Here is a 25751-nt window from a genome sequence, read left to right on the forward strand (position 1 = left end):
CCTTCTTTCTTCTCTCCTCTCTTTTTTCCCTCTTTTTCTGCCTTTCGAATTTTTCGCCATCGAGCATACAACGACCAAAGTACATCGACACGCTTAATTGCCGGTAATGATACCTTTTAGAGAACGAGCTTTGCGTGTATCGGCCCCGGCAGCTCCCGCAACTCCCTCAGTTTTGCTGCCGCGTAGCAAAGAAGCACAAGGGAGGAAACAACAATGCCTCGTTGCTGCGCGCTGCACTTCTCTCGGACACAGCGGATAACGCTGCAGCGCAGTTTCTCGCGAAGAGCAAACCTCATACAGAAACGCTAATGCAGTTATGCGTTAAGGCGCTCGCCCCATCGAGAGGTTGAAGAAATTGCCAATTCTCAGCGACGCCTATTCTTTCGGCGCCGGCTGAACGCGCCTCATTCAATTTTTTATTTTTCTTAATTTTTCCAAACTCTTTTTCCTTCCCATTGCAGCATTACGCAGCTCCGCAGCCGAATATTCAATCGTCTCATCGGTCAGTTCCAGCTTCATCCATCGTTGTTTTAAACAACGTAAAATCGGCTTGGCTCGTAAAAAATAAGTACAATAAGGCTCTATAATTAGGTGCATTACGAGTACAAAATTTATCGACGTATGAGCCTGTAATTTTTGCTTTTATGCTTTGCCAGGGACGACGTTGTTCTCATAACGAAAAAAGGCCAAATCTGTTTTATCGGCACTGGTCTAGTGTAGTTTTTTCGTGTCCTTGACAGGAATGTGAGGATGTGCCAGGGAACTAGCATGTACGAAGCCTCGAGAAGAAAACAGTTGAAGCACAGCCTAGAAAAAAACTGCGGAGAAATATGTCGAGCACTAAATATTTTCATGTTACCGCCAAAGAACATTGAGTGCTATTAATGCTTACGAAGCCACCGTAACTTGATAATTTATATAGCTTTTCTCTATCCATTTATGCAACGTAGTCGTTTGCGAAAAGATCATAAATATCAGGATCGCTCGAAAGATTGTGTTACATACCTTGAATTTGCTTCACGTTTTTTCTTCGCATAGATAAAAAAAAAAAAAAAAAAAAAAAACTATCGATGCGGAGTGTAGAGAGCAACGTGAGGACAGAAAGATGTGAATGGAGACAAGAGACATACCTGCAATTCATTATATTTCCTGACCGGAAATCGCTTCGTCGTAACGTCGCTTTCTTGATTCTTTCGTCCTCGTATATTCTCCATACTCGTCTTTATTCCATCTACTCGTTTTTTTCTCTCCCCTCATTCATACTGTTTCTATTCACCTCTCTTCTCGCATACACGCTTCCTATTCTTTTCTCGAAATGCCACGTATGATTCTCGTCCTGACCGGTCTTCGATGCTCATAGAAAATTCCTCGTGAATCTATTCTTATCGTCGTCGGCCCCCGTGGCATTCTCGCGCTCGCCTCCTGGTGACTCCAACCGCTTCGACAGACAGAAATACATAATGCAACGCACCGCGTCAGAATTTTACCGGTGAACTTGCACGAGTAACGCACCGAGAAACGCTTCTCGCATGATTCTTGTACCGGATGCGCCCACACCGAACTTGAATACCGATAGCCCTTCCAGTGCTTACCGATCAACGACGCTCCCCCCTCCCTCGCCCCCTTCGCTCTTCGCCGTTCCCGTCGATATATCTCTAGGAAAGAAATCAAAAAGAAAGTGTGTCGCGACGCAGTGTGATACCACGATCGAACCATCGACAGGCTTACATACCATTCAACGACTCGTCTCGAACACTTTTTTTTCAAGCCAACTAACTTATACGATCTTGAGAGAATTGATGTGACAGCGGACGAAAAATGCAATTGAATAAAGAGTTACGACTTATGCAATATTTATTATTTAGTTGGTAAATATGCCACGAACGTCAAGGCTTTCATTTTGATTTCCTTATGACTAAACATTGAGCATCAATGTTGGAATTTTTTTATTTATTTTTTATACGGTCGAATAATATATCAATATATTAATACACATTTTTTCGTGCGTGTATAGAACCATTGGAATGAATTACAGGAAAAAAATATTCGTGAGGAGTCACATTCGCGAGGGCACTTAAATTTTGGAGGAGTTACTCAAGAGAGACTAATATTTTGATATCTATAAATTAGTCATAAATATTATTGATTTAGATATCGTTTTTATGGGATCACGAAAGTCGAATATTTTTTTTTGTGTGTCGCATGATCGTTCGTGGATTCGTGGTTCCTTATAAAGTTTGTTTGCATCAATTTTGTTCGACTCGAGTCGTTATTCTAAGTTATTATCCAACCGAATCGAAGATTTTCGCTATCGGTTCGGCAAAATTTGTTTTTTCAGAAATTTTCGGAATTTTTACAACTATTTTTCTTGAAATCTCATTATTTATGCTGAAACCTTGGTTGATGTAGAATTGCAAAATCGTGGAATAAATTTTTAAAATTCATCAATTATTTAGTGTTGTAATGTGTGGGTGACGCGCGCTCCAAATTTTCAGGCGTTTCCGACTGTAAATATATGATCGGTTTAGAATATTTTACAAAGAACTTTGTAATCAAAATTAATCAGAAGTTGTGCTCGACATATGGCATGGGCAGTCTCTAACTCGAGGGCTCCATTGTTTCAACGAACGCCTTTGGAGCTGTCCCGCATGCTGACACCCAACACTATTCAACTTTTTTATTTTTTCATTAATTTTTGTTTTCCATTATGCGTGGATATTTAACGGTACAGATCGTGCGGCGTGTCACACGTGAGCCCCTTAGCTAAACAAGAACAATACGACTCGATATCCGATGCATCTGTCATCCACAACGCGTTCGCCCCATTCTCAATGGTCTTTGGAGAATTGCTACGAGCGAGTTCTCACACATTCAACGACCCTTATATCTGAGCTATTTCACTCAAATTTGACCAACGTTCGGACCGCAATCCAATTGGTTGGAGCTGCTTTTGTGATTTTTTTTTCTCTTCATCATTCAGATTTTATTGATTTTGGGACATTGTTTCGAAACTGCACATCTGAAACACGGTTCCGGGGTTCCCAGAATCTTTGAGGATCTGCGAAATTGTTCCCGTTCATTTTCAATATCGAACTCTTCTACGTAGCTCTAATTGAATGAACTTAACCGTAATTGAATGTGATGAATTTATGTGGACTCGGATAACGTTTCAATTTTCAAATTAATAATACAATAGACCTTTGTCCGTACTCCTTGTTGCATCGCGCACGCGAATTAATGATTGCGTTATTTTCCCTCGGTAATAACGGACGTTCTGTGCGTGTGCACATGGCGATCGTAAAAAAATGAGGTACAAAAACAAAGCCGAGCGAGTAGATAGGCTTTCAATTTAATTTAATCACGCTTTTGGACTATTCGGGGAATTGGCTGGTTCATGTACTCGCGTACATACGCAATCACAATATAGTCCGGTGGATTCTTCGACGCACTCGACGAACCGTACAACGCCGTTTTGCCACGGCGAGCTCAGTACCTCGAAACGTACACGCCCTGAGACAATGCCCCTATTTGCATAGCTCATTCTTTCCTCGCACTCGTCTTAATTGCTTGGTGTGACCGCGTGCCCCGTTTGTGCAACCACACGCGCTACCATACTTCATTCGTGTCAAACAAAAGTTCTTCAATTTTTCGTCTCCGCCCGGAATCGAACGATTTTTTTCGCTATTCCCCACAGGCTCCCAAACTGTTCCGAAGAGCCGAGCCAAACGTGATGCTTACTCGGCACTCGTAAGAGTTCGTAACAATCATAACCAATTTCAACTCCGAAATTAGCCATCAAAAATGTTTGCAGAGAGATGCATTTTTTACCTATCGTGGAAATAAGATAAACCATGAAATGTCAACTTCTCCTGCACTCTTGGAGTGAATAAAAAACGTGCAAATTTATTGATCATTTGAATAATCGACTAAACGTCATTAAGAGCCATTGAATTGCGTCATAGACATTAAAATTGAAACGACCGATGAAATCCCCTACTTAAAACTCTTGTCCCCGTTCGAGCTGGAATGAGAATTGGATAAAAATGATTCAGGACATTTCACCGGGAGTTAAAATCAGCGTGAAGATCAACTGATTTTAGAATCGTTTCGACTAGAAATTCATTGATTTTTAATTACTTAGTACAAGCTGGTAAATTTATCGTGTGTTGAGAACCTCTGCAATGATACCTATACGATATAATGCATACGTATACGAACGACATCCCTCAGAGTTCGCTTTGTAAAACGGTCACATGTACGTACGCATGCCACTCTCAATCTCTCTCCTCCCATTGTATATTTCATTGTTCGTCGAACGTGCGCATGCAAATTGCGATTTCGGAACCTGGACTAAAGGGAGAAGAGGGAAAGAGAAGAGAGATGGAGATCGAAGGGGAGAGAGAGGGTCTGCTCGAGTATCAATTCTAACAGGATTAATTCGGGCACGGTCATTGTTTTTTCTCCGCGCTTCTCTTCACCACTCGAACGAATAACGAGGAAAAAAACCCTTGAGTGACAGCAACCTCGTGCGTTTGGCTGTTGTAAAAATGTTCAGCCTCAGATTACATAGCGCAGGTAGAAAATTTGGTGTGAATTTGAACTATCAACTTCAATCATTTCATCTGGATGTTTTTCGCGATTGAATCCTACGATGATGGGCCTTTCTTTGAAACTAATTTGACTAGATTGCATAGCTACGCAATCAGGAATTCATGAAAAAATAATATTTCAGTACAAATTGAAAAATCCATTTTTTTATACTCGAATCCCTGAGAACACATTCGAATGGAATTTTTGTTTATTTCAACGCTCTTCCATAAAAATCGTGTTTTCGTCACCTTAACGGCAAAAATATAAAGTCATCGGTGTCGAGGTCCATATTTTGACCAATGCCTGTGTATACCAAATATATCTGTCACGGACACACAGGATCCGAGATAAAATCGTCCACCCTCCTGTGTACGCGCTTGGGGTTTCATTCACCAAGTTGGGTGATTGAACTTTTTCACTCTCGTATCGTTCCGAGTCACTACCCGAACAAAATAATTCTCCATATCCGCTGCACTCGCCATGTACACATGCCGATATTTAACCGAACTTTTTTTCTTTTTTTTTTTTTATTCTTTGCGGCCAGCTAGCTCGTACACACCAACATAACCAATTGCGTAAAAATCAGCAATTTCACTATTTTATTTCCTTTTTTTTTTGCAGAGGGATGATTTTAGCACTGTGAGCTCTGTTCTGCGTCAATATCTACCGGAAAAGGACACTCCGTACATTCTCGATGTCGATCTCGATTTCTTCAGCACCAGAAATCCGTTCAAGACCCTCTACGAAAGAGCCAATCTTTATGAAAGACTCGCAACTCTGTACTCGTTCCAAAGACCTGAAACAACTGATCCTGAGGTAAGTTTTCAAAGTAAAATATTTACAAGCGATCAACGCTGAAACTTTAACAATTTTCTGCATGGAGCATGGAAATTTCCATGGAAATAAACAATTCTTCTTTAAGGCCATGAGGTACCGATAAAAAATAGAAAAATACTTGATCCAGGAACGACGTGGCGTTGCAAAAGATCAAATTAATAGAAAATTTATATTGTACATGGACAACGAAAATGCAGAAACCAGCAGTCTTTGAGAATTTTTCGTAGTTTATTCTTTAAGTAAATCAGTGAATCGAGTGTGAACGACTATTTCAAATTTGTAAGCAGGTAAGATTCAAACAAGTTTGATTAAAAAAATTCTTCGACACACGAAAAAAATGGATTCGTTTTGTATAGTGAGGAATATATGATTTATCAAGAATTTTCAAAGTATTTAGGCACCGATTACAAACAGCATAGTATTTTTACAATTTTGCTATTTTTCGTCCCTTTAATTCTAAACAGCTTTATGTGGATAGCAAAAAGTGATGCACGTGAAAACCATATTTTATTTTGTTTTCGAGTGTTATTCATCATGTCAGACTAGCACTTACTCATAAGTGGAAATGTATTGTAAATCACAAATTTTGACAGTCAGTATAGTAAAATTCTATAATACACGAGTATGCACCGAAAACGTGTGAAATTTTACCATACATATAGTTTTTTTTTCAAAGTTGCCCGAGCATACTTTACAACATAAACATCTGAAGTGACTGAAAGCATTTTTTATTATGCTCATAGCGAAAAACACTTTTGAGTCTTTTGAATAAAAGGTACGGGTATTGGTCTTTTTACTATGGTGGATAGAACAATTTTTATTACTGCTCTTCGAATTAATGCTGCAATCCAGTACGTATATACTGTCCCCGAGGTACTGTATTCCTAGGCGACTCGGTACGAGTCAGAGGGACACGGTCGTGAGTCGATGGTGTAAGAAGTAAGCGTCTTCAACCCTCGCTTCAACCCCTTGAATCTAGATTTTATTTTGTAACGTTCTAAAGACCAAATTTTTTGTAGAATAACAGGGTCTTGAAAAAGTTATTTTTGAGTAAAAATCGATAAGAAGCACGTCCACCGGGTACTCTGAGAAATTCCCAGAGGTCTTTTTCCCACGAGTGAAGATATTCAAATTATCGGCCCAAATAAAACATTCACAATCTCCGTTAGAAAACTGGTGCAGTGTAATTATGGACCCCGAATCTTTAACTTATGCTCGTTCGTGTACCGATACCCGAAAACCTACATATTTTTGCATACTTATTTCGCGACGGGAAGAGAGCCTTGAACTATTCGTTTGTAACATCGATGAGATATTTTTCCCATGGTATTTAAATGAGGAATAACAAAATCGATTTGATTGTCTCCCGATACACCTTAAAAGTCATCTGAACGAGATTGAGCTTCGTAATATTTGTGTGGCATTCGAGCGAAAGTCAGAATTCGACATGGATTGATACAGCTTAAGAACGAACGAATTCTCACAGTCGCCGCGACGAGGGGTGGGTCGCGTTTCACCCTCTTCCCATCCCTCTCATTCTCACTCTTCTAAGACAATCTTCCGACACTGCTTTGGCAAGGTGCAACCATGGCGAAATGTAGAGCACGAACACACACCGAAACACACACACTTCTATCAATACCAGGTGGATCTAAGGTGGAAATAAGCTGTGAGTCGTAAAGAGGAGGCAAAGTGTCCGGAATTGGTCTCTCGCTCGGCGGCTGTTATGCTAATTTTTAGATTGCCCGGTGAATAAGTAGGCCGATACTTCTTGCCGAGAGTGTATATCTGCCTTTTCTATCTTGCACATGAACCAGACCTCGAGAGAGAACAAACGAGTAGAAATTAAATTTGATGTACGATTCTAAGGTCAGGAATAAAAATCGCTCCAAATTACTCGTGAATTAATAATCGGGCTCAATTGCCACCTAATGTCGTAAAAAGATCAAGGCACTTTTGCCATTTATCAACTATCCGGTTACTGTCCAAAGCTGCGACAGGAATTGTTTTTCCATTTGATCGTAAAATATGAATTAATTGGCCATTCGTGGTCGACGTATTCGACAGTTTCATCGATCGACTTCCAACGCTAACGATCCACTCGAGTCGTCGAAACAGGATAAGACGCAGTTCTGATATTGAATAGATAATTTGATACATTCGATCGAGAATTGTAGTCTGGAAGATTCTTAAGTGTTTCGAGTTAGCGAATCGCGTACGTATTTCACTATAAATCCCCTTTCATCGACTTCCTTTTAGGAATTTTCATTTTATTATTATTTTTTTTCCTCGATACTTGTTGATGGGGTCCACGTGAAGAAATACGAGGATGTCCCACTGAGATGGCTTGAATGAAGAAATGCGGAACAGGTGGGGGGCCCGGTATGCAAAGCGTGGCCTTCCATTCCTCTTCTCCTCAACGGGGCCAACGTTTTCCGGCCTCTTTGAATATTGATGTGTAGCCAAGTATGCAGATGAGCGTGAGAATGCAACTCGTACGGAGCTTCGTCGCGCACTCGTGCAGCCTGCCTCCTCTGGATGCTGTGCGAACGCACGCACACACACGCGCGCGCCGATATCTTTTGCATGTGTTACGAATTTTCAATCGACGAATGGATGAACCGGAAATAAGTCCGAGGCGATTAGGATCGCTAGCAGATTCGTATGAACTCACACATGCTGGGATGGTGCGCATTCGTCGATGTTGAGCATCGACGACATATTTCGATATTAAGCCGCAATTATTCATACGAGCATCCGTACTTCGTACCGAATTTTAAATGTCGCATTTTCAATAAAAAATTAAAGGACTTCGTAATTCAAAGTCCCTTATCGAAGCACTTCATTCCACGAGTAGAAAATCGATCCGCCTAATTCGAACGAACGTATTTTCTTGGACTTGATAGATTGAATCGCAAATGAATTATTTTGGGTCGGAACGGAACGAGCAAAAATAATTTGGTGACGTTTCTGCCTTCTAATTTTCTCGTCCACTTTCAACGATAACGATTTTAATACAAAAAGATATTTTCCAACCCATTGCCTTGCTCGGGCATACCGGAATTTTTTCTCATTCATTTTTACTATTTTCTTAATGAGTGTCGCAACCTCCGGAGATAGAGTGAGAGGGAGAAAGTGAGAGACAGGACAAAAAATGACTCTCGAAGCGAAGCTTTCTGAATTGAATATACAACAAACTGCGAAGCTGTTTTGCTCCTACTGCTGAAACGCAAAAGTGAATGTAGTTATGAGAGCAATATTGAAAATAAGAACAGGGAAAGGGCGTAGAGACGATTCGGTTCGATCCCCCGGCTGTCGAGCCAACGATGGAAATCGAGCCACGGGAAGGAAACTCTTTTACCGGCTCCGACGTTCATGCGCGAAAATCGTGAAAGAATGGCCCCTCGAAAAAGACGCCAACCCCTTAACTCCATCGTAAATAAATCCAATTGGCTCGAATAAAGTGTACGAAACGAGTTGCTGCCTGCCAACGGCGACGATTCAATATCTTTTTTCTTTCGGCTTTTCCAATATCTCCTTCACTCTCGCTCCTCCAACGAGTTTGGATAATCTAATCGATACGATGAAATTTATTTTACTTCACTTACAGAATTGGCAGAATTAACTATAACTAAATCAATGACAAGGCTGGGGGTATTGAACTGAAAATATGATATTTATGCACAGACGGATCTATATTTCGTCATAAAAAGGTCAAATTTTTTTACGAGTTATCAAATCAACATTTTGATCAATTGAATTTTTCATGATGGAATTTACTGGTCGTCAAACTCCTAAATTGAACAACAAATTTATTCGACTCAACACTTGAACGTTTCTATACAGAAATTCGATTCGTTTAACTTTGTTAATTCGACTGCGCCCTCCTTTGCCGATGGTCAATTATCGTTATCTCCATGTTTTGATCATAGCCTCTGTCATTAACTCATCGTTTTTTAGACCAGCGCAAACATACTTCGCACTAATGACAATTTCCTTGAGGTAGGTCACGTTCCAAAACTTAAACAAGTTCTATTCTTTCTCTTAGGGATAATTATCCACGCTCACGAAATCCCCTTGATGGTAGTCCGTCATCAAACCAGAAAAAAATGGGTCATAAAAGATTTTGCATGGTCATACTGCACGCCCCACATTGATGGTTATCACGTTGTTTAATTATTCAGAAAGGGTTAAAAAATATTGCAGCAAGCTCCAAAGTCCAAATAACATTCGTGGATTTCCATATTTTTTTAAATCCATAGGGCAAAATATGAATCGGCGAAAAAGTTTCGATGACATCAGGTCTTCAGCCCATGGAAACTTTGACTGAGATCTTAACACGATTTTCAAGAGTAGCAAACCAAGAAACACAATTTTTCGGGGTTTTCATATTTTTCATGAAATTTAACAGATACTCGGAGCATTCATTTGGGTAAAATGAAACAACAGTTTACTTTTTTTTAAATCATTTTTTAAATCATTGGATAGTCGGTATTTGCCTGAATTAAAAAATCGATCAATGCTTCTTAATCGTAATGGAAAAATGAAATTACGAAAAATCAAACTTATGCGAGATCTAAAGAACAAAATTGAACATATGTTCTTTAAATATTTAACAAGTGCATAATTATTATTGCGTCGCGTAAGAAGGTCTTCGTAGGAGAGCAGATGGGATCGCCATCTCTCGCAGAATTTGAGAACGAGAATTTCCTCAAAAGTTTCCACGATGAGCCGCGACTCCGGGGGGTGACGTTACGAGTAGCAGAAGCAACAGCAGCCACCCCTCGACGTTGACGCCGACGCTTTGCGCCCAAGATGGCCGCGAATCGTTAAACGGTCAGGCGCAATGTGATGCATGAGAATTGAGGGTGGGAAGGTCTGTGACGGGGGTGGGTTCATTGGAATGCCAGTGAGCGATAAAACGGCAACGAAGTCGTTTATTTCTCTCATAGATTTATCAGTTGCTATTCGTAATCCACTCAACAATACTGAAGCTTATCGCAAAAAACTAAGTACACAGTTTTATCTATTTTTACCGTTTCTTTTTTCTCTACATTTTTTTACTCACCCCGTTTATTCGCAATTCATATTTTACTCACACGAATTCATCTACGGGAAAAATCATTTTGGCGAATTCCATTCATAAAATATGATTACATGCATCATGGAAGCCTCGAAAGCGTCGACGACTGTCTGGGCCGTGGGTAACGATACAACGAAGGGATCACCGAATGTTCGATTGATGAATACTGGAAAAGCGTTTCGTTGCATCTAGTACCGTAAATGGAACAAACGCTAATTAAAATTAATGACAAAAAGTAAAAAGAGGGCAATTAAAGAGATGGAAAAACGAAAAGTAAAGTGAAGCGGCGTGGGGCATATGAATGCAAATATTGATGGTAAGAATTTGTGTGGCTTATTGAGGAGTGAGGTCGGCGACCTGGCACGTGACTCCGTTTATTACGCGTTTACGCACCAGGGCTAAGGGATAAAGAGAAAAAGAGAGAGAGAGAGACAAAGGAAAAGAGAAAGAGAAAGAGGTGGTGGTGTATTATATAGTAGAAAAGAGGAGGCGCACTTGCGGGAGTTCGTCGACCTGGGTCATGGTCGAGCGAGCAAATTCGGGTTCCCCGAGGTAGGCATTAAGGTAAGAGGAGGTAAACGAGCGAGAGTGTGACGCTGTATCGATCAAAGGAGAGAGGGAGGCGAACAGGATACGCATAAGGTGGAGGCGTGTACGTCGAGGCTTTTTCGGCAATACATTTTTATCCGAGTGGTCTTTTATTCGTTCGAACGTTCGCCGCAATTGGAGGTACGCGAAATACACGCACGATAATCGGATGCACGAGTACACGCTATATGCCAACTATTGCTTTTATTATTACGGATTCGTTTTTTCTCCTTTTTTTCGTGCAATTGCGTATTTTGCGGTGCAATACAGAACTCTTTACGTAACATTCGTACTTTATTCACTCGTGCGAGTAGCCAACGACACATGTCAGAGGTTTCCTAACAGCAATCGTAACGTACAAGTACGTTCTGCGTACACGATAAAATGTTTGCTAAATCGCACCTGGGAATATCTAAGCCCAAAGCATATGACCATTCGAGGGCAGAGACCTTTTTATAACAACCAACATAAATTAACCCTGAAACGTTTGCACTCAGCGAATTTCCTACCCCGAACACTGGAATCTCACTCACTCTGTACGGCTTTGGACTCCTATTGACAAAAAAATCATATTTTTGTAACGGGTTTAACTCTATTAGACAAGCAATGAGTGGTTTCTTAACCTACAATTATTTTTAGTTCAACGTTATTCGGCTTTCGTTGTAATTTTTAAGAGCTTTTTCCCATAGAGCTATTTCTGTATTCTCAAAAATACTCTAGGCCTTTATACGATCGATGTATGGATGAAATTTAATGTTTCTGAACAAAGTTCGAAAAAGTCTCAACAAAGTTCGTTGACTGAATAATTTCGGTCTGGAAGGTTTCATTTCTCCTAAATTTCGCCTTATTTTCCATATTTCCTTTTGAGGAATGATCTCGGGGAAGTTGATTATCGTACTAGTTGCCCTAGCACTTAATTATTCTCATTTGCGAGACTTGTCTCGTCTTTCCCTCGTTCTGTTGAACGTCAAGCAAGAATGCTACAATTTCACTAGCAGATTAACAAGCCACGATTACTAAATTATATTCTCCCTCATGAAGCTCAGTTTGATTAGCTCGAGGTGAAAGAGCCTCGAGGAGGGTTACGAGAAAAGGAATAAATTCGGCAAACTACGACGGTCACGAAAAACCGATGATCCCTTATTGAATATTTATTGAGTTTGTAACAAAGGAGGTCAAAACTGCTTTCGGGGATTGAAAACGTTTTCTCGTAAAGTATGGTGATAAATATTGAACTACAGTCAAGCGAGTAACGTCCAACAGAGTTATATAGTGAGGAATCTCGTATTAATAATAAATTAGACGAATATTCATCGAAGAAGAGAAAACTATGAAATCAATATAAATGTGGTTACGAAGTCTTACAGAGTAGAAAAGTATCGACGAACAATGCACCGAGAGTTTTACCGATAAGGACTCCGTCAACTTTTTCATTCATTATTTATCATTCGTCGTATCGGAATATCGAAGCATCAGAGCGTTTCGCCAAGAATACTACGTTACAGGTTATATTTTCATATATTTGCAAACATTCGTGCATTGAGAACACCCCCGGACATTGTCCGTGCCGTAATTCATACCCTCGCGAAAAAAAACCGTCGATTTCGTGAAAGCACATTCCCCGCTCAGTGAACAAGCGTATGACTCTCTAGTTACGTGTACAGGTGGTGTAGGTGTACTCAAAATATTCACTCCAGCATGAAAGTCATTGAACTTGAAGCGTACTTGAAAAAATGCATTGGAGCTCTTTTCATTTTTTTCCCACTGTTTCCTCATTCCTAGCCACTTCGACCGACGTTCAAACTCCTTTCGGACAAATCAATTTTTCTATCTAATCCAAAGGCAAGACTCGGAAAGCATATTTTTTCGGCATTACCAGCTCATTCTTATTTTCATCCGTTCAATGAGATTGCATGAATGTTAACGAGGCTAAAAATAAAGTTAATTTAATGGACAATCTCTCTTGTAAAATTATTTTATAGTCTCTTATCGTCATCGTCTGTGGATCTATCTACTGCGCAGGCCACTGAATTTTCAATTTCATTTTTCAGTTGCTCATACCTTTCGCTCATTTCATGACACTGTACAAACATGTGTTCAACATCCAATGAGAATTACCCGCAGTTTGCCTTGAAGACAGAACTTCTTTTCACATCATATTTTTACCGCAGCGCGAGCCACGAAACGCAAGACTACGGGCACGTGAGCAATTGCAAACAAAGAGAGAGAACAATACTTCAATACGTGGAAAGGCCCAGTTTTGGGCATTGAAGAATCACCATAAAATATACGGTCCTCTGTTCTGCAAAAAAAATCCATAAAATTATCGATAATTTTTTCTGCAAAAAAATGTTCAATCCATAACCTGTTTTTTTTTCCTGGAAAAAGTGTATGGAGTCTCATTTAATTGGGTTAACTACGAGCCATCATTCGCGTACATGCAACGATTAATGGGCACGAATTAAAAAACCTTACGATCTAAGAAATCGTGCAAATTCAAAGTGTACAGAATAAAAAATCTGTTAGAATGTAGAAATGAAGAAAAATGAAAGTGCAGGAAGGTCAGTGAAATAAGAATGGCGGTAGTTTATCGTTATGTGACTACGATTGCACGTGGCAATAACGTTTACGCGAACAATCTCTGAGATAACGAGTCTCGGTTCTCTTGCCATTTCGATACGGTCAACGCATAGGTTTGAAAATTCATGTTCCCCAAATATGCAATTTTCAATTCAATTGTAGTGTATCGGAGTCTTTGAAAACGTAGAAATTGACGAATTATGTTAGTTACGTTAGACTATGTGGGGTGTATCAAGAGCTAAAAGTTATTTGCACTCTAATATGCTGTTGGTTGCGAGGTTGATGTATGTTAATGGCAAATTTTAATATTACATATTATAGACTCTCGTATCGACATTACACGTATGAGAATTCGTGCTCACGTAAGTTTGTGTCCCGCATGTAAATGAGATAATGCTGGAGTACAGTAAAAATCTAATTTGTCATTCAAATTTACCTTTTTATTTGGCTGTCGATAGCGATGAAAACACATAGTGCGTCTAGTAGTTGAGTACGAACGAGGAACCGTTTTTGCATGATTATATAATGCCTACCTGGGCATATACAGTCTCAGTCACTTTTAGCGGGCGCTTAATGTCGTGTCGATTTCAAGCTCGAGTTGACCGATTTTCAGTCACTAAAGTCGCAATTCGTTCTCGTAAACCTTAAATAACTTGCTGGATTTTTCTATTTCGGGACACGCTCTTGAGCTATCGAAACGTTACGATCACTTTTCCAATCAAACCCGACTGATTTGAGCTCCAACCACCTTAATGCGATTTCTCGTAAAGCTGCACTAATCTTTTTTATAGTCGCACGCACTTTGTCACCTCGTCGCCTTGCATTTCACACATGCTCATGCGAAAACTCACGCAAAAACTGATGCAAATTCCTCCAAATGTCGTGCTTTTTCAATTTGCGTCCAAAATCGACAAAGAACGAAGCGTCGTCTTTCAAGTGAGCATTACTCTATAACGGTGAATGCCAATTCTCCGAGTTACAACGCGAACGCCTATATACATATTTATATTCGATCGAAAGTAAATGTACAGATATAAAGAGAAACTATACACAAAATATTGATGTTTTTGCTCGCGTATTGCGCGGTCTCTCTATCGAATGCAAAAGACTGTAATAATGCGTGTAATATAATATCAGCGAGTTGAGGAGCCCACGTGGATTATTCCGAAAGGCTACGCGAAGTTGATCATCCTTGCGTATATCGCCTACGGCCATATGCCCATAAATTTTCATTCGCAACGCGATGACCCAGTCAGCTTGGAGCTTTTGCAATTCAACCAATAATTCATATTGGGACAAAATGAGAACAGAAAATAGACTGAAAGGTGTCAAAAATGTCCGGGGTACTTCAGCTCGCTCTGTTTAAAATCTCGGCCAAGGGGTAGTTTTTTTCGGAAAGTAGGTTGTTCGTTTGATTTTTTTATATTGTTATTTCTTATTGGATTCGCAAAATATTGAGTTTCGTGTTTCCAGTACTGTTTTTAGGTTTCCTATTTGCAGAAATATTTGAAAAAAAAATGTATGCATTTGCCGAGTACGTGGCTCTGCCGAGCGGAAACTGAAACGATAGTCCAAATTTACCGTCTTCTGTATCATTACTAGCGAGGATCGACCCGTTTTGGCATGACACAAAAAGAACTTAGTCCATAATTCAATGTGTTCTGGTGGCGAAGGGGCGTAAGATATTTATTAGTGTATATTCAGATGAAAATCATCCACAAAGTAGGTCGATCCATTATTGATTTTTAACTGCATCCAAAGGGAAGCTTCAATGCCACTTTATTATTCAATGCTCTGTACTTTCGACGTCTTGGAGGATGAAAGTTATGAAAAATTCATCGGTGAAAAATTCATAGCTGAAAATAATTTTCCCGAGACGAGTTCAAAAATTTCGATACCAAAGATCGTCAGCTTCTTGGAGTCTCAAAAGCTGCGATCGTTCCTATGAACTCGAAGCCAAATTGACGTGAGTCGTCCTCCGAAAAGAGATCCTAATCTCCCCCAGTCTTCTTCCCTTATCGCTGAGAAGCATAGCACATAAAATGAGTTGTTAAAAAGCAACGGATCCGTATCCTCGTCAATTGCAAAATATGTTTCACTCGTATAGTTCAAGTGAGCTATGTATAGCTGAGTCAAAAAACACATGTACGTGCCCGAAGGGCTTGAGAAGAGAGAAAGAGGAGGAAAAGACATTGGGGCTTTTGGAGAAGCCGCTAAACCGCAGGAAGCATGGGGACCGGATGTCCCCAGTGTTGCCGCACAATCCTGCGAGTCCTGCGAGTCCTGCATGCAGTCGAGCTTGTAGTGGCTTCTCTCACTCTTTCTTAACCTCTCTATTTCTCCGTTTTTTCCCCGTGTACCTCGTTCGTACCGGGGTTTGCGGACAATCTGGCTTCGCAGGAAATGCTTAGAAATTCATTAGAAATATAACCTGCAAGGTTCTCACGAAAACATTGAGTACCGAAAAAAGGATTTTTTAATAAGAGAATTCAATAGTACAGCGAGACCACATGGACTCGGCGATTCTAAATTTCTTATAAAATCCTGTTAAGTATTTTCTCCCTCAAATATGTCGACGCATCCGCTCCTGATAAGATTGTGCCTCGAGCTCGCGACAAGGTAAATTCCCGCATCTGGATCTCAGTGGAATCTTATCAGAGCGGATGTGACTCCTGCTTCTCGTTACTTTTGGATTTTCGTAAGAAGCTTTAGTTGCTTCAAATACAGGAATTCTGGTTTGTTAAATCTCAAATTTCGTATGCGTTTATTTCACTTCGAGCTCCTCATTTATAGACTGTCGAGAGTAGGAAAAGCTGCAATGGACTTGGTGCGATAATCGAAAAAACTTTTTATATTTTATTAGGCAGTTTTTTTGGCAGTGGCTTTTCACATGTAATTTCAGTGTACATTTTCGACACAAGACACTTCAAAAGCGATCGATTCAAACTCGAATTACAGCGGTTGATTTCGCCTCGCTTATTTTGAAAGTGGTGATTTATTATTAAGGACATTGAACATGGTTTTGTAAAAGAAAAATGATGAGATCTCGGTCCAACGATTCGTTTTGCATCTCAACCTTCGACTTTTCGTATAGCGATGTTGCTGTACCGGGTACACAAGGCGCCCGAGTGAAGATTAAATCGATTGTGAGATCGAGCGCGCGGCGCGCGATCCTCGCAGCTTTCGCAAGGCGATCCGTCTTCATTGAGAGTCTCGAGTTTCGGGATGGGGTAGACCAGCGCGAGTAGTTCTCGACGAGAAGGGTCGGCAAGAAGGCAGGAAGACCAAAACTTGGATCATGCTACGTCTTTTCACTCTTACTATGTGCCCGGAGCCTCGTATCGAATCTCTTGGTGCACGGGAAGCGGTTGGCAAAGCGTGAGCAGCGGCGGAGAGGGCGTACACTCCGATATATCCCTCTTATCTTAACCACACTCTCGTCCCGCACTCTTTCTTTCTCTCTCCTTCTCTTTGAGCCTCTGCATTTTGTATCGCCAACGAAAATGAAACTGTACGGCTCGCTCGAATAATCGCTAAACTGATATTCGCCATGTCACGAACGTTCCGCCATTTATTTTATAAATTATAACCCCCGTATGAATTATAGATATATAGATACATGTAAATCGAATTACGGAGGATCACGAGCCACGAAAATAATTATTATTGTATGCAGTTGAATTTCGCCCGTATCATTTTCATTAGTTTTATTTATTTACTCGTAGACAATTGATTTTTTATTCAAGATTATTATCAATTCATATGTTATATATTCTAGCATAAAATCCCACGCTTCAATAGATTTTTCGAGTATTCTTATCTATTATTTTTCTATTGACGTATAGACGATGGTCTTCAAGAAATTACAATTTAGCAGATTTATTTGAAGGAAAATATATTGTCTTATTTTTTCAGAATATTTGACTCCGAAGGTTGGGTTTAAGTAAACTTTTTCTTGGGAATTTCTTTTCAAATATCCGTAAGCATAACGTTGATAGGAAAATTCAACCATTCGAATTTGAAAAACTACAAGTATTGTAATAATAATGGATGAAAATTCATCTTAATTTCAGTTTCAATGTTAATAGAAAAATGCAAGAGTTGAATAGTGAAAATGCTCTAGAACTGATAAGGATATATGAATTCTGTTGTTTATAAATAAGATTTTTGGAAACTGGATAAAATGTTTTTTTTACAACGAAGCACAATTGAACCGCTCGTTAAATAATCAGGCTCACGTTTCTCCTCTTTGTGATGGAATACATTTTTCCTTTCGAAATCGTGTATGAATTCGTGAAATGAAATATATTGTGATATTAGGATTGTTTTCTTTCTACATAAGTCCATTTTGAAGTTGATATTTAAAAAAAAAATCTCATCAACGAATCACTCTGGATGGAAAACTGAAAACAATATTTTTTCAATTGGCAATGAAGATCCAGAATAGTTTTGTCTTTATTCAGCGAAGAATTTATCTGCATGTTGTGGAACTGAGAAGTAAAAAAGCTTTAAGTAGAAGACAAGTCTGAATCCTTCCAGAAAAGAAGAGTGTCTTTCAATTTTAAGGGGTACTTACCATAAATAAGGAGAAAAAATAAAATTAAATGATTTTTAAAAATAAAATAATTATAAATGGAGACTCAGTTGCAGTTTTCGAACGAAAATGTAATCCGAGACTGTGCTAGCTACTGTTGCACAGTAGCACAGATAGTATACGTGACGTGAATTTGCGATAAGGAAGTTTGCGAGCTGAGCGGCCGGAAATGTTTTCTATCTCGTTAACCAACGTTCGTTTACTCGCTTCGTTCGAACAGCCGTTTGCATATTCACTCTGTATCGTTTATGGAAAATAAATTGTTCTATTTTTATGCATGCCGCTAACGATCATCAATGATAATCGCTATGGCCGGGAATAATTACAGCATATAATTAGCTAAACATTTTTGTAGACAAATTATCATTGAACGTTCTCAGTAACTTGTTATGAAATCACTCATCCATATATTTTTAAATAAAGTAGTTATATTTATTTATATACGACTTAGTTTCTCAAAAAACCATGATCGGAAAAACTAAATTGATGACCAGCAATCAACTCTTAATTTAAACGAGATTTTAGATAAAAACCAAAAAAAAACGTGATAAATTTCGTGGAGCAACAAGGCCCTACGCAACACGACAACGGACGAGACCTAACGAGATTTTCTTTATCAGGAATTGGAAACTTCAAGAATTAGTGCCACTTTTTTCTTTTTCATCTTAGTTTTTGGGTTCTCCTTATTTTTGGGTTCGATGAAAATTTACGATTTTTAGTCCCGAGAGAGCAGTGGGTCGGGTCCAAAAGTTGGAGTAGCGAGATCCGAAGATCTTTTCATTCTCGTGGTTGTGAGAGTGATGAGAGTGAGAGAAAGAGAGAAAGGGACGCGGATAGAGAGGCCTAGGAAGAATCTTGCGTACCCGTGAATTGCCGGTTGTGTGGGTCTTCCTCTTTTTTTGGTGGTATCCTCAAGCCCGTGGAATCCATTGGTATAGTCAAGGAAAAAGCCGAAGCCTCACAAGAGTCGAACGACGAGTTCGAACCCAAGATACTATGAGATTGAGAGTCTTGACCCGTTGGCCTCGGGGGCCCTGCGATCTTCGCGCGCGCTCTATGGGAAAGAAAGAGACGAAAAAAAACGAGAATACGAGGGAAAAGAAGTCTAAGAAACGGCCAACGAACGGGCGGGGCGAGATACGAATTCCTGAGAGAAAGAGTGGCATGGATTAGAGTAGTCGTTGGATCGGGCTTCGAGCTCACAAAAACTCAATTTCGAATCTCCAGATGTCTAAAACCATCAAAACCTCTGGAGGGAACATCGAACATTCGGAGCCGAGAGGGCCCTCGAAAACTCACAGAGTTGCATCGGTCCTATGACGAAGGGGCCACGCGTGTTTTAGAACTACAGAATTATCAGTCAAGACGAGTTTATGAATTTCGTTAAATGGATGAACACCAAGCGGATGTTGTACATATACGAAAAAATGTACGAAATAGAAAGAAGCTCTTGATTCGAGTCAATGCAGAAAGTGAGTTTGATTCCTCATCCAGTCAGTATGCTCATGAACCGCAGTCCCTTTCGTGTTCCTTCCCTTTTATCTCTTCCGTGGAGAAAAGAAACCTGTATGCCCTGCACGCGGCGAAAATATAAAGGACCATCGACCTGCTGGACCAGTTTCGAATTTCAAACATCCATTCCTTTCCCCCTTTTTACCTTTCTTTCCTTCAGCATACCGCATCCCCTTGGCTTTCTATGCATCGCCAACGTATAAGCAGCATGTTTTTTTCAATGCTTTCGAACTATGAAACATTTTGCCAACGTTATGTTAATTTGAACCAGTGAAAGGATCACTGACTGCAGCTCCAAAGATACTCCATTTTTCCAACATACGATTATCGATTCTTTTACGTACTGGCTTTTTTTTTTATGTTCTGGTACTTTTTCTTTTTCATCTCATCGAGTGACTTGAGCCAACTGAGAAACATGAGCGTCGTGCTCAGAAACCTCCTCAATTTTATCTCACAATAAAATTATGAAAATTCCAATAAAAAAGTTGTTTCAAATTCAATTTCATTGAAGAATGATTCAAATGACAGCTTTATTTTTATACTGAAACAATTTAATGATCTAATTATTGATGGGTCTCTTTTTTATTTTTAAATAAATTCAAAAAGCTTTCTGCGCCCTAAAAAATAGTTTTTTTTTTTTTTTTTTAATTTTCGTTTACTAACTTCCACGATGAGATTTCCTCTGAACGGTATCCAATTCAAAACCCCATGCCTCATCCACGTGCTTTCTAAGCAAACAAAGGTTGGCAGCGCGTCGTGAAAGAAATCCTGAAAATCATTAATCGGAAAACGGGTTTCCTAGACATCTCGGCGATCCCCTGTATTTCCCGACGTATAAAAATTCATGGCATCCAACACTTACTGACTATACTTACTCAAGATACTCCGTGAATTGAGTCATCGCTCACGTATTCCAGGATTATCACGTTTCGGGTACGTTCTTGTACGACATTTCGCACGTCTTGAAAAACGTTCGAAGATAAAGTTTACTTCAGGATTTGATATAAAATATTTCATCGACCGACTCTATTGTAGTGAGAATGGAGCGGAGGGAGCAATAAATCGAAAATTTTTAATTCTCGGTCCGTGGCAAACATCGGAGAATATAAATGTTTTCGTACGTGTCCGATTGAATACTATCGAGGAGTGTGAGAGGATGCGATCGAGTCAGCGAACCACGAATCACAAAGATAAAAAAAGAAAAAGAAAAAGAAGAAAAAAGAGGAGACAAAGATAGAAAGAAGAGAATATAAGTGTACGGGGGATTCGCGCGGACGAGCAATGCCAACACACCAGCATTTACGATCCATTCCCGTAACGTGGCGGGCATAAAGTCGACTCTATTTCATGGTGGTCTCAGTCAGAAGAGCGCGATTCTTGTGGCTTGGACGAGAACGAAGACGACGAGACTAAAACGTCGCGCTCGGGCGAACCTCTTCAGGATACGAGCTGTACGACCCTCGGATCTCTTCGAGGGGACTTTCGAGCAGCCATCACGCCAGTCACACACGGGACAGCCCACAAGAAAAATATCAATTCCCAACAAAAACCCTCCCCTTACCTCCGTCCTTCACCTTCGATCCTCTCACGTTCCTCCCACATCGATGTCTAACCTCTAAACATTAATTTATATTTATATAGCCAACGACCCCGAATACTAAAAAACCATTCTTTCTGCTCGATATATTTCGATGCAACATTTCAAAAGCTCAATCCTTACGACTTTCGTATTCATCGATTTATCTGAAAACTGATTTTTCATTCGATTGAACAACCGAGTAATTTGAAGCTCAATTTGAAATTGCTCGTTTAAAAAAAACGGTTGAAAATAGTATTTCAAACACGGATGTTGTGCAAGTGATACTTCCAGAAAGCGAGTTTTTACCTTCCTTAGATCGTGAGGGTTCAGAATATAACAGAGGTTTCGGGTTATGGCCTGATCTAAAAAGATATCAACTTTTAAGGTCTAAATACTCAACGGTCCAGACGTTCCATGGCTATAAAACGATTCGGGAGCGTTGCAGGAGTCGGATTTCAGTTTTTATATCGAGGTGCGACTGATAATTTCTGTATTAACTCAATAGTTTCTTTACAAGTAATTTCGTTATTGCAAATGAGCGTATTAAAGAAGAGGGAGCGCCCACAGAACTCGGCCCTACGTGACCAATCCTTTTTAAACACGTGATTCATTTTATAAACTTAATTCATTTGCCAAGCTATTTTCATGAAAATATCTCAACCAGATGGGAAAAACTCGAGGAAATTTTATGCAATACGTTTTTTTTAATTTTTTACTATGTTTTAATACGCGGAGAAAATTTAAATGTAATATTACTATTACAGCAATAGGAGCCAGGGACAAAATTGAATTTGTTTAAAAAATTCAACGGTGCCAAGTCATTTTTTTTGAAAATATGGAATAAAATATTCTTCGTTGCAAAAAGGGACTTCATTTCCCCCAATTCCATTGATGCAACGATTATCTTCAAATTCTCTTCGTGTACAATATTTTTGATGATTAGCTTGTTATTGATAGTAGTAAACGGAAAACGACGTTTTTCTCTCGAGTTAACCAAGAGTTCGGAGCTCTGTTAAAGAATGGCAGTGGAACTGGAAAACAGACTCGTTATCGGAGGTGGCCGAGATAAGGGGAGTAAAGTCTAGAGACCCGACAGAGTTATCGTTCTGATCCAAAAATATACAGAGACGGATTTTCCGAGTTATCACTATCAGTGGTAGGACTGAAACGAGTGATTCTATTTTTGGTATTGCAGCGAATATCGGTATTCGAAAACTACAAGAGGTCGGCAAGAATTTCATTTTATTAATAGCCATGAAAAAAGTACCCTCGGGAAGGCAATATACCGAATAACCGCCAATCGCAGTTTCGTATTCTTCGATTTCTCGTTTGCGAGGGCTAAACCTAAATCGAGCACGAATGGTGAGGAGGAAAAAATGTAGGCGGAAAATTGGGGGTTCCCTTCGACGGTTCTAGGTCGTTCTGGAAATTTGATAGCAGGGGGTGGGCGAGGAAAAAAATCGTAACTCGTATTCGCACCCTTGTATCAATGGGTGTTCTCGCGGCAACTGAGCAAGCCATTCGGGGCTTTCCCATTTAATCTGGCGAGGTTGACAAATGGTTGTTTGGCTGTCGTAGCTGTGATTCGGTGAGTCAAAGCCCCATAATCCTATCATCGCCCATGCAAACATTGATCGCCTCGTTTATATTCTCTTCGGGACCAATATCTTGAGATCGGCACCGATGGCGACCCTCCTTACACGTGTATACGTGTTCAGTGGCTTCGACATGTCGACCACTGTCGTTAGGGTAATGAAGAAATAACATTTTTATACATTAAACACACCCGAACACTTCTTCAAGATGCATGTAACTTTTAATTTTTCTCATTTTGTCTCGGTAACTACATTTCTTATTTTATAAACTCATAGAAATTAATTCTACATTTTTTTTAAATACTCCAGTAAAAATTTCCCTCGATCGTGAAAATAATGAATATACGCAAGTAGAAAACTGAGAACACGAGGTGGTTCGAATGATTGACTGAAAATTTCTGAAAACTTGGCTCAACGAGGTCGTCAAAATATATTTTTTCAAAAATTGGACTTCCTGCGCGCTTATTCTCAACGATTTTATGGTCGTATTTTCATCATAATCATTTCGAATATTCCGATTTTATAAAGTTTGGAAGGAAAAACACGTTGATACCCACACTGCGACGTGGAAAATTTAAGCCACAACGTAAACACACGTTATTCTGAGATACTTGAGCCATCGGTAAGAAAATTCTCGCGACAAGAAGCATCACATCGAAAAACGATGAAAAAGTTTGAGAAAAAAAAATAAATCGACAGTGATTAAAGCGTTGGCCACGTTGTACGATTTCAAAATAAATATTACTCACACGCTTCACTGGAATTTCCAAGGTAATTGTTCTTCGTTTTTATCCTCGCACATGGTGTATTAACAGTATAACAACTGCGTGGATCCTCGAAGTACAACGATGTAACTTGAGTTGGTTATATGTGTAAAATATTTCTTCGAGTGACCAGAAACGAAGATCTTTCGGCAAGTCCAAGAGCACGGTATGAAGTTCCTACTTTCTTAAGACTACGTAGGAACTCTATACCTCGCTGCTGGATCTCTACCATATAATTATGGTCACTGCGGCTTCTCGTACGTTGCTTCATAATTTCGTTTTTTCCATCGTAATATCTTCATTGAGTGCACTCTTCACAAAACGTGGCGTGAATAACCCGCAGCACTTTTTCTTGATGCGCCGTGTGTTACGTTGTAAACAAAATAATTATGGACGAGAACCGAAAATAAATGAAGTATGATTAATAAAAAAGAAAGCAGAGAAATTAGGAGCGGAGGTAGGAAATGAGTAAAGAAATAAGAAAATGAATGAATATCAAGAGGACAAGAAGAAAAAAATGGACGAAGCAACCACGCGGTAGGACGGCGAGATTGAACCACGAGGCGATCTCGTAACCGGCAATGAGCGACGCCTGGGGGATAAAAGCTGCGCTAGCTCCGGTTCTTGCGGGCTGGATGTATCGACGGTGGTCCGCGTAGAACTGAGGAACGAAGAGCCAGACCAGTCGAGAGCAGAGAGGGACACGCACGCCCGGAGCCTCTCCTCGACTCGGCTCAGCACACTCACGCACACCCATACGCGCCCATATGGACAAACACGAACGTACGGCGTCACATATGTATGCTGTCACGCGGGGCAGAGCGAGGGGAACCCGTGATTTCCCCTTCTTCCTTCAAGCTTGCAGTATCTCACTCAACAGCAGAGAGAGAGAGAGAAAAGAGTTTCCTACACGATCGAGAGGTCAGAAACTCGCTGTATCCGTCTATCCCTGTCTGATTACTCGAGCCACGACACGTGACACGTATATTCTTCATCCGCAGGCTGGAAATGAAAGAAACAAACGAAGGAAGACGACCCAAAGACCATCTCTGCAGGAGGTTCGACGAGGATTTTTATTGGAGTGGGAGAAGTGCGGTGAAAAAATGATGACGAAGAAACGGACAAGATTAGAGACGTGGAGGGGGCAAAATGAATATGATTTGGAAGTGGAAGTGTGACTATGCGGGGCTCTCGTAGCTTCGTTGAATAAGTAGCCACACCCGAGGATTCTCGTCCTTGAATATTTTGTTGTTACAGAATAATATGTACCATTACTCATGAATTAAATCATCGTTACTCAGCATATGTTTTCTTTAAACTTAGTCATTTTAACTTCACAGATTTCATGAAAAATATAGCGCACGTAACCGCTGAAACGATTCAATATTTTATCTCGATTCAACGGAATTTAATGAGAATTGTTTTCCACGAAGAGTGACAATTACTCGTGGTTATTAGCCTACTTACGCGCCCCACTTGGGACGAGGGAACCGCAAGGCTTATCAGTCCTGGAAATTGCATGAGTAAATCGAGGAGCTGAGTCGATGGGTTGTTCCTGACAAACTACATTTTGAACGTACAAAAAATGGAATTGGCAGAATTTAAGATGCTCCATTCACGATTTTGACACTTTAAATAATGGCTCGGAATGTTTGACACTTTTGGAATGTTCATTTTTTAAAGCAGCCTCGAGTCATGATTGAACAAAGATTGCACTCCGGGTATCCTCGGTGTTGATGGGTGAAATAATCTTTATACAGTAACATCATTGCAAAGTTCAATAACTCAATGAAATGTATGCATTAACCAACTGGGATGTTAATGTACACAACACCAAGCGCAGCGAGGTCTCTCTGAAAGCAATCGTATCACGGATAACAATGTTGGGTTAATTATTCAAAACAGCTGACGGCGTTGGTCTCCCGCTGCTGAATCAATCAAGCCTGCGATATCATGATATAACTAAAGCATATGCATACAGTTTAGTCATGACTGTCAATCGCGTCGTCGACGGTCTTAGTCCGTTGAA

The 25751-nt window shown here is 40.0% G+C and overlaps 1 protein-coding gene across 1 annotated transcript in view; it reads left to right on the forward strand.

Moving 5' to 3' along the window:
- The window catches only part of MESR6 (misexpression suppressor of ras 6), a 443740-nt gene that overhangs the window by 276260 nt on the left and 141729 nt on the right, over window positions 1–25751 (forward strand). The window contains exon 5 of the mRNA XM_043410436.1: window positions 5212–5406. Within this exon, the coding sequence (XP_043266371.1) occupies window positions 5212–5406 (195 nt within the window). The remainder of the gene's footprint in view (window positions 1–5211; window positions 5407–25751) is intronic.

The sequence above is a fragment of the Venturia canescens genome, chromosome 1 (assembly GCF_019457755.1).
Source record: "Venturia canescens isolate UGA chromosome 1, ASM1945775v1, whole genome shotgun sequence".
NCBI classification, from domain to species: Eukaryota; Metazoa; Arthropoda; class Insecta; order Hymenoptera; family Ichneumonidae; genus Venturia; species Venturia canescens.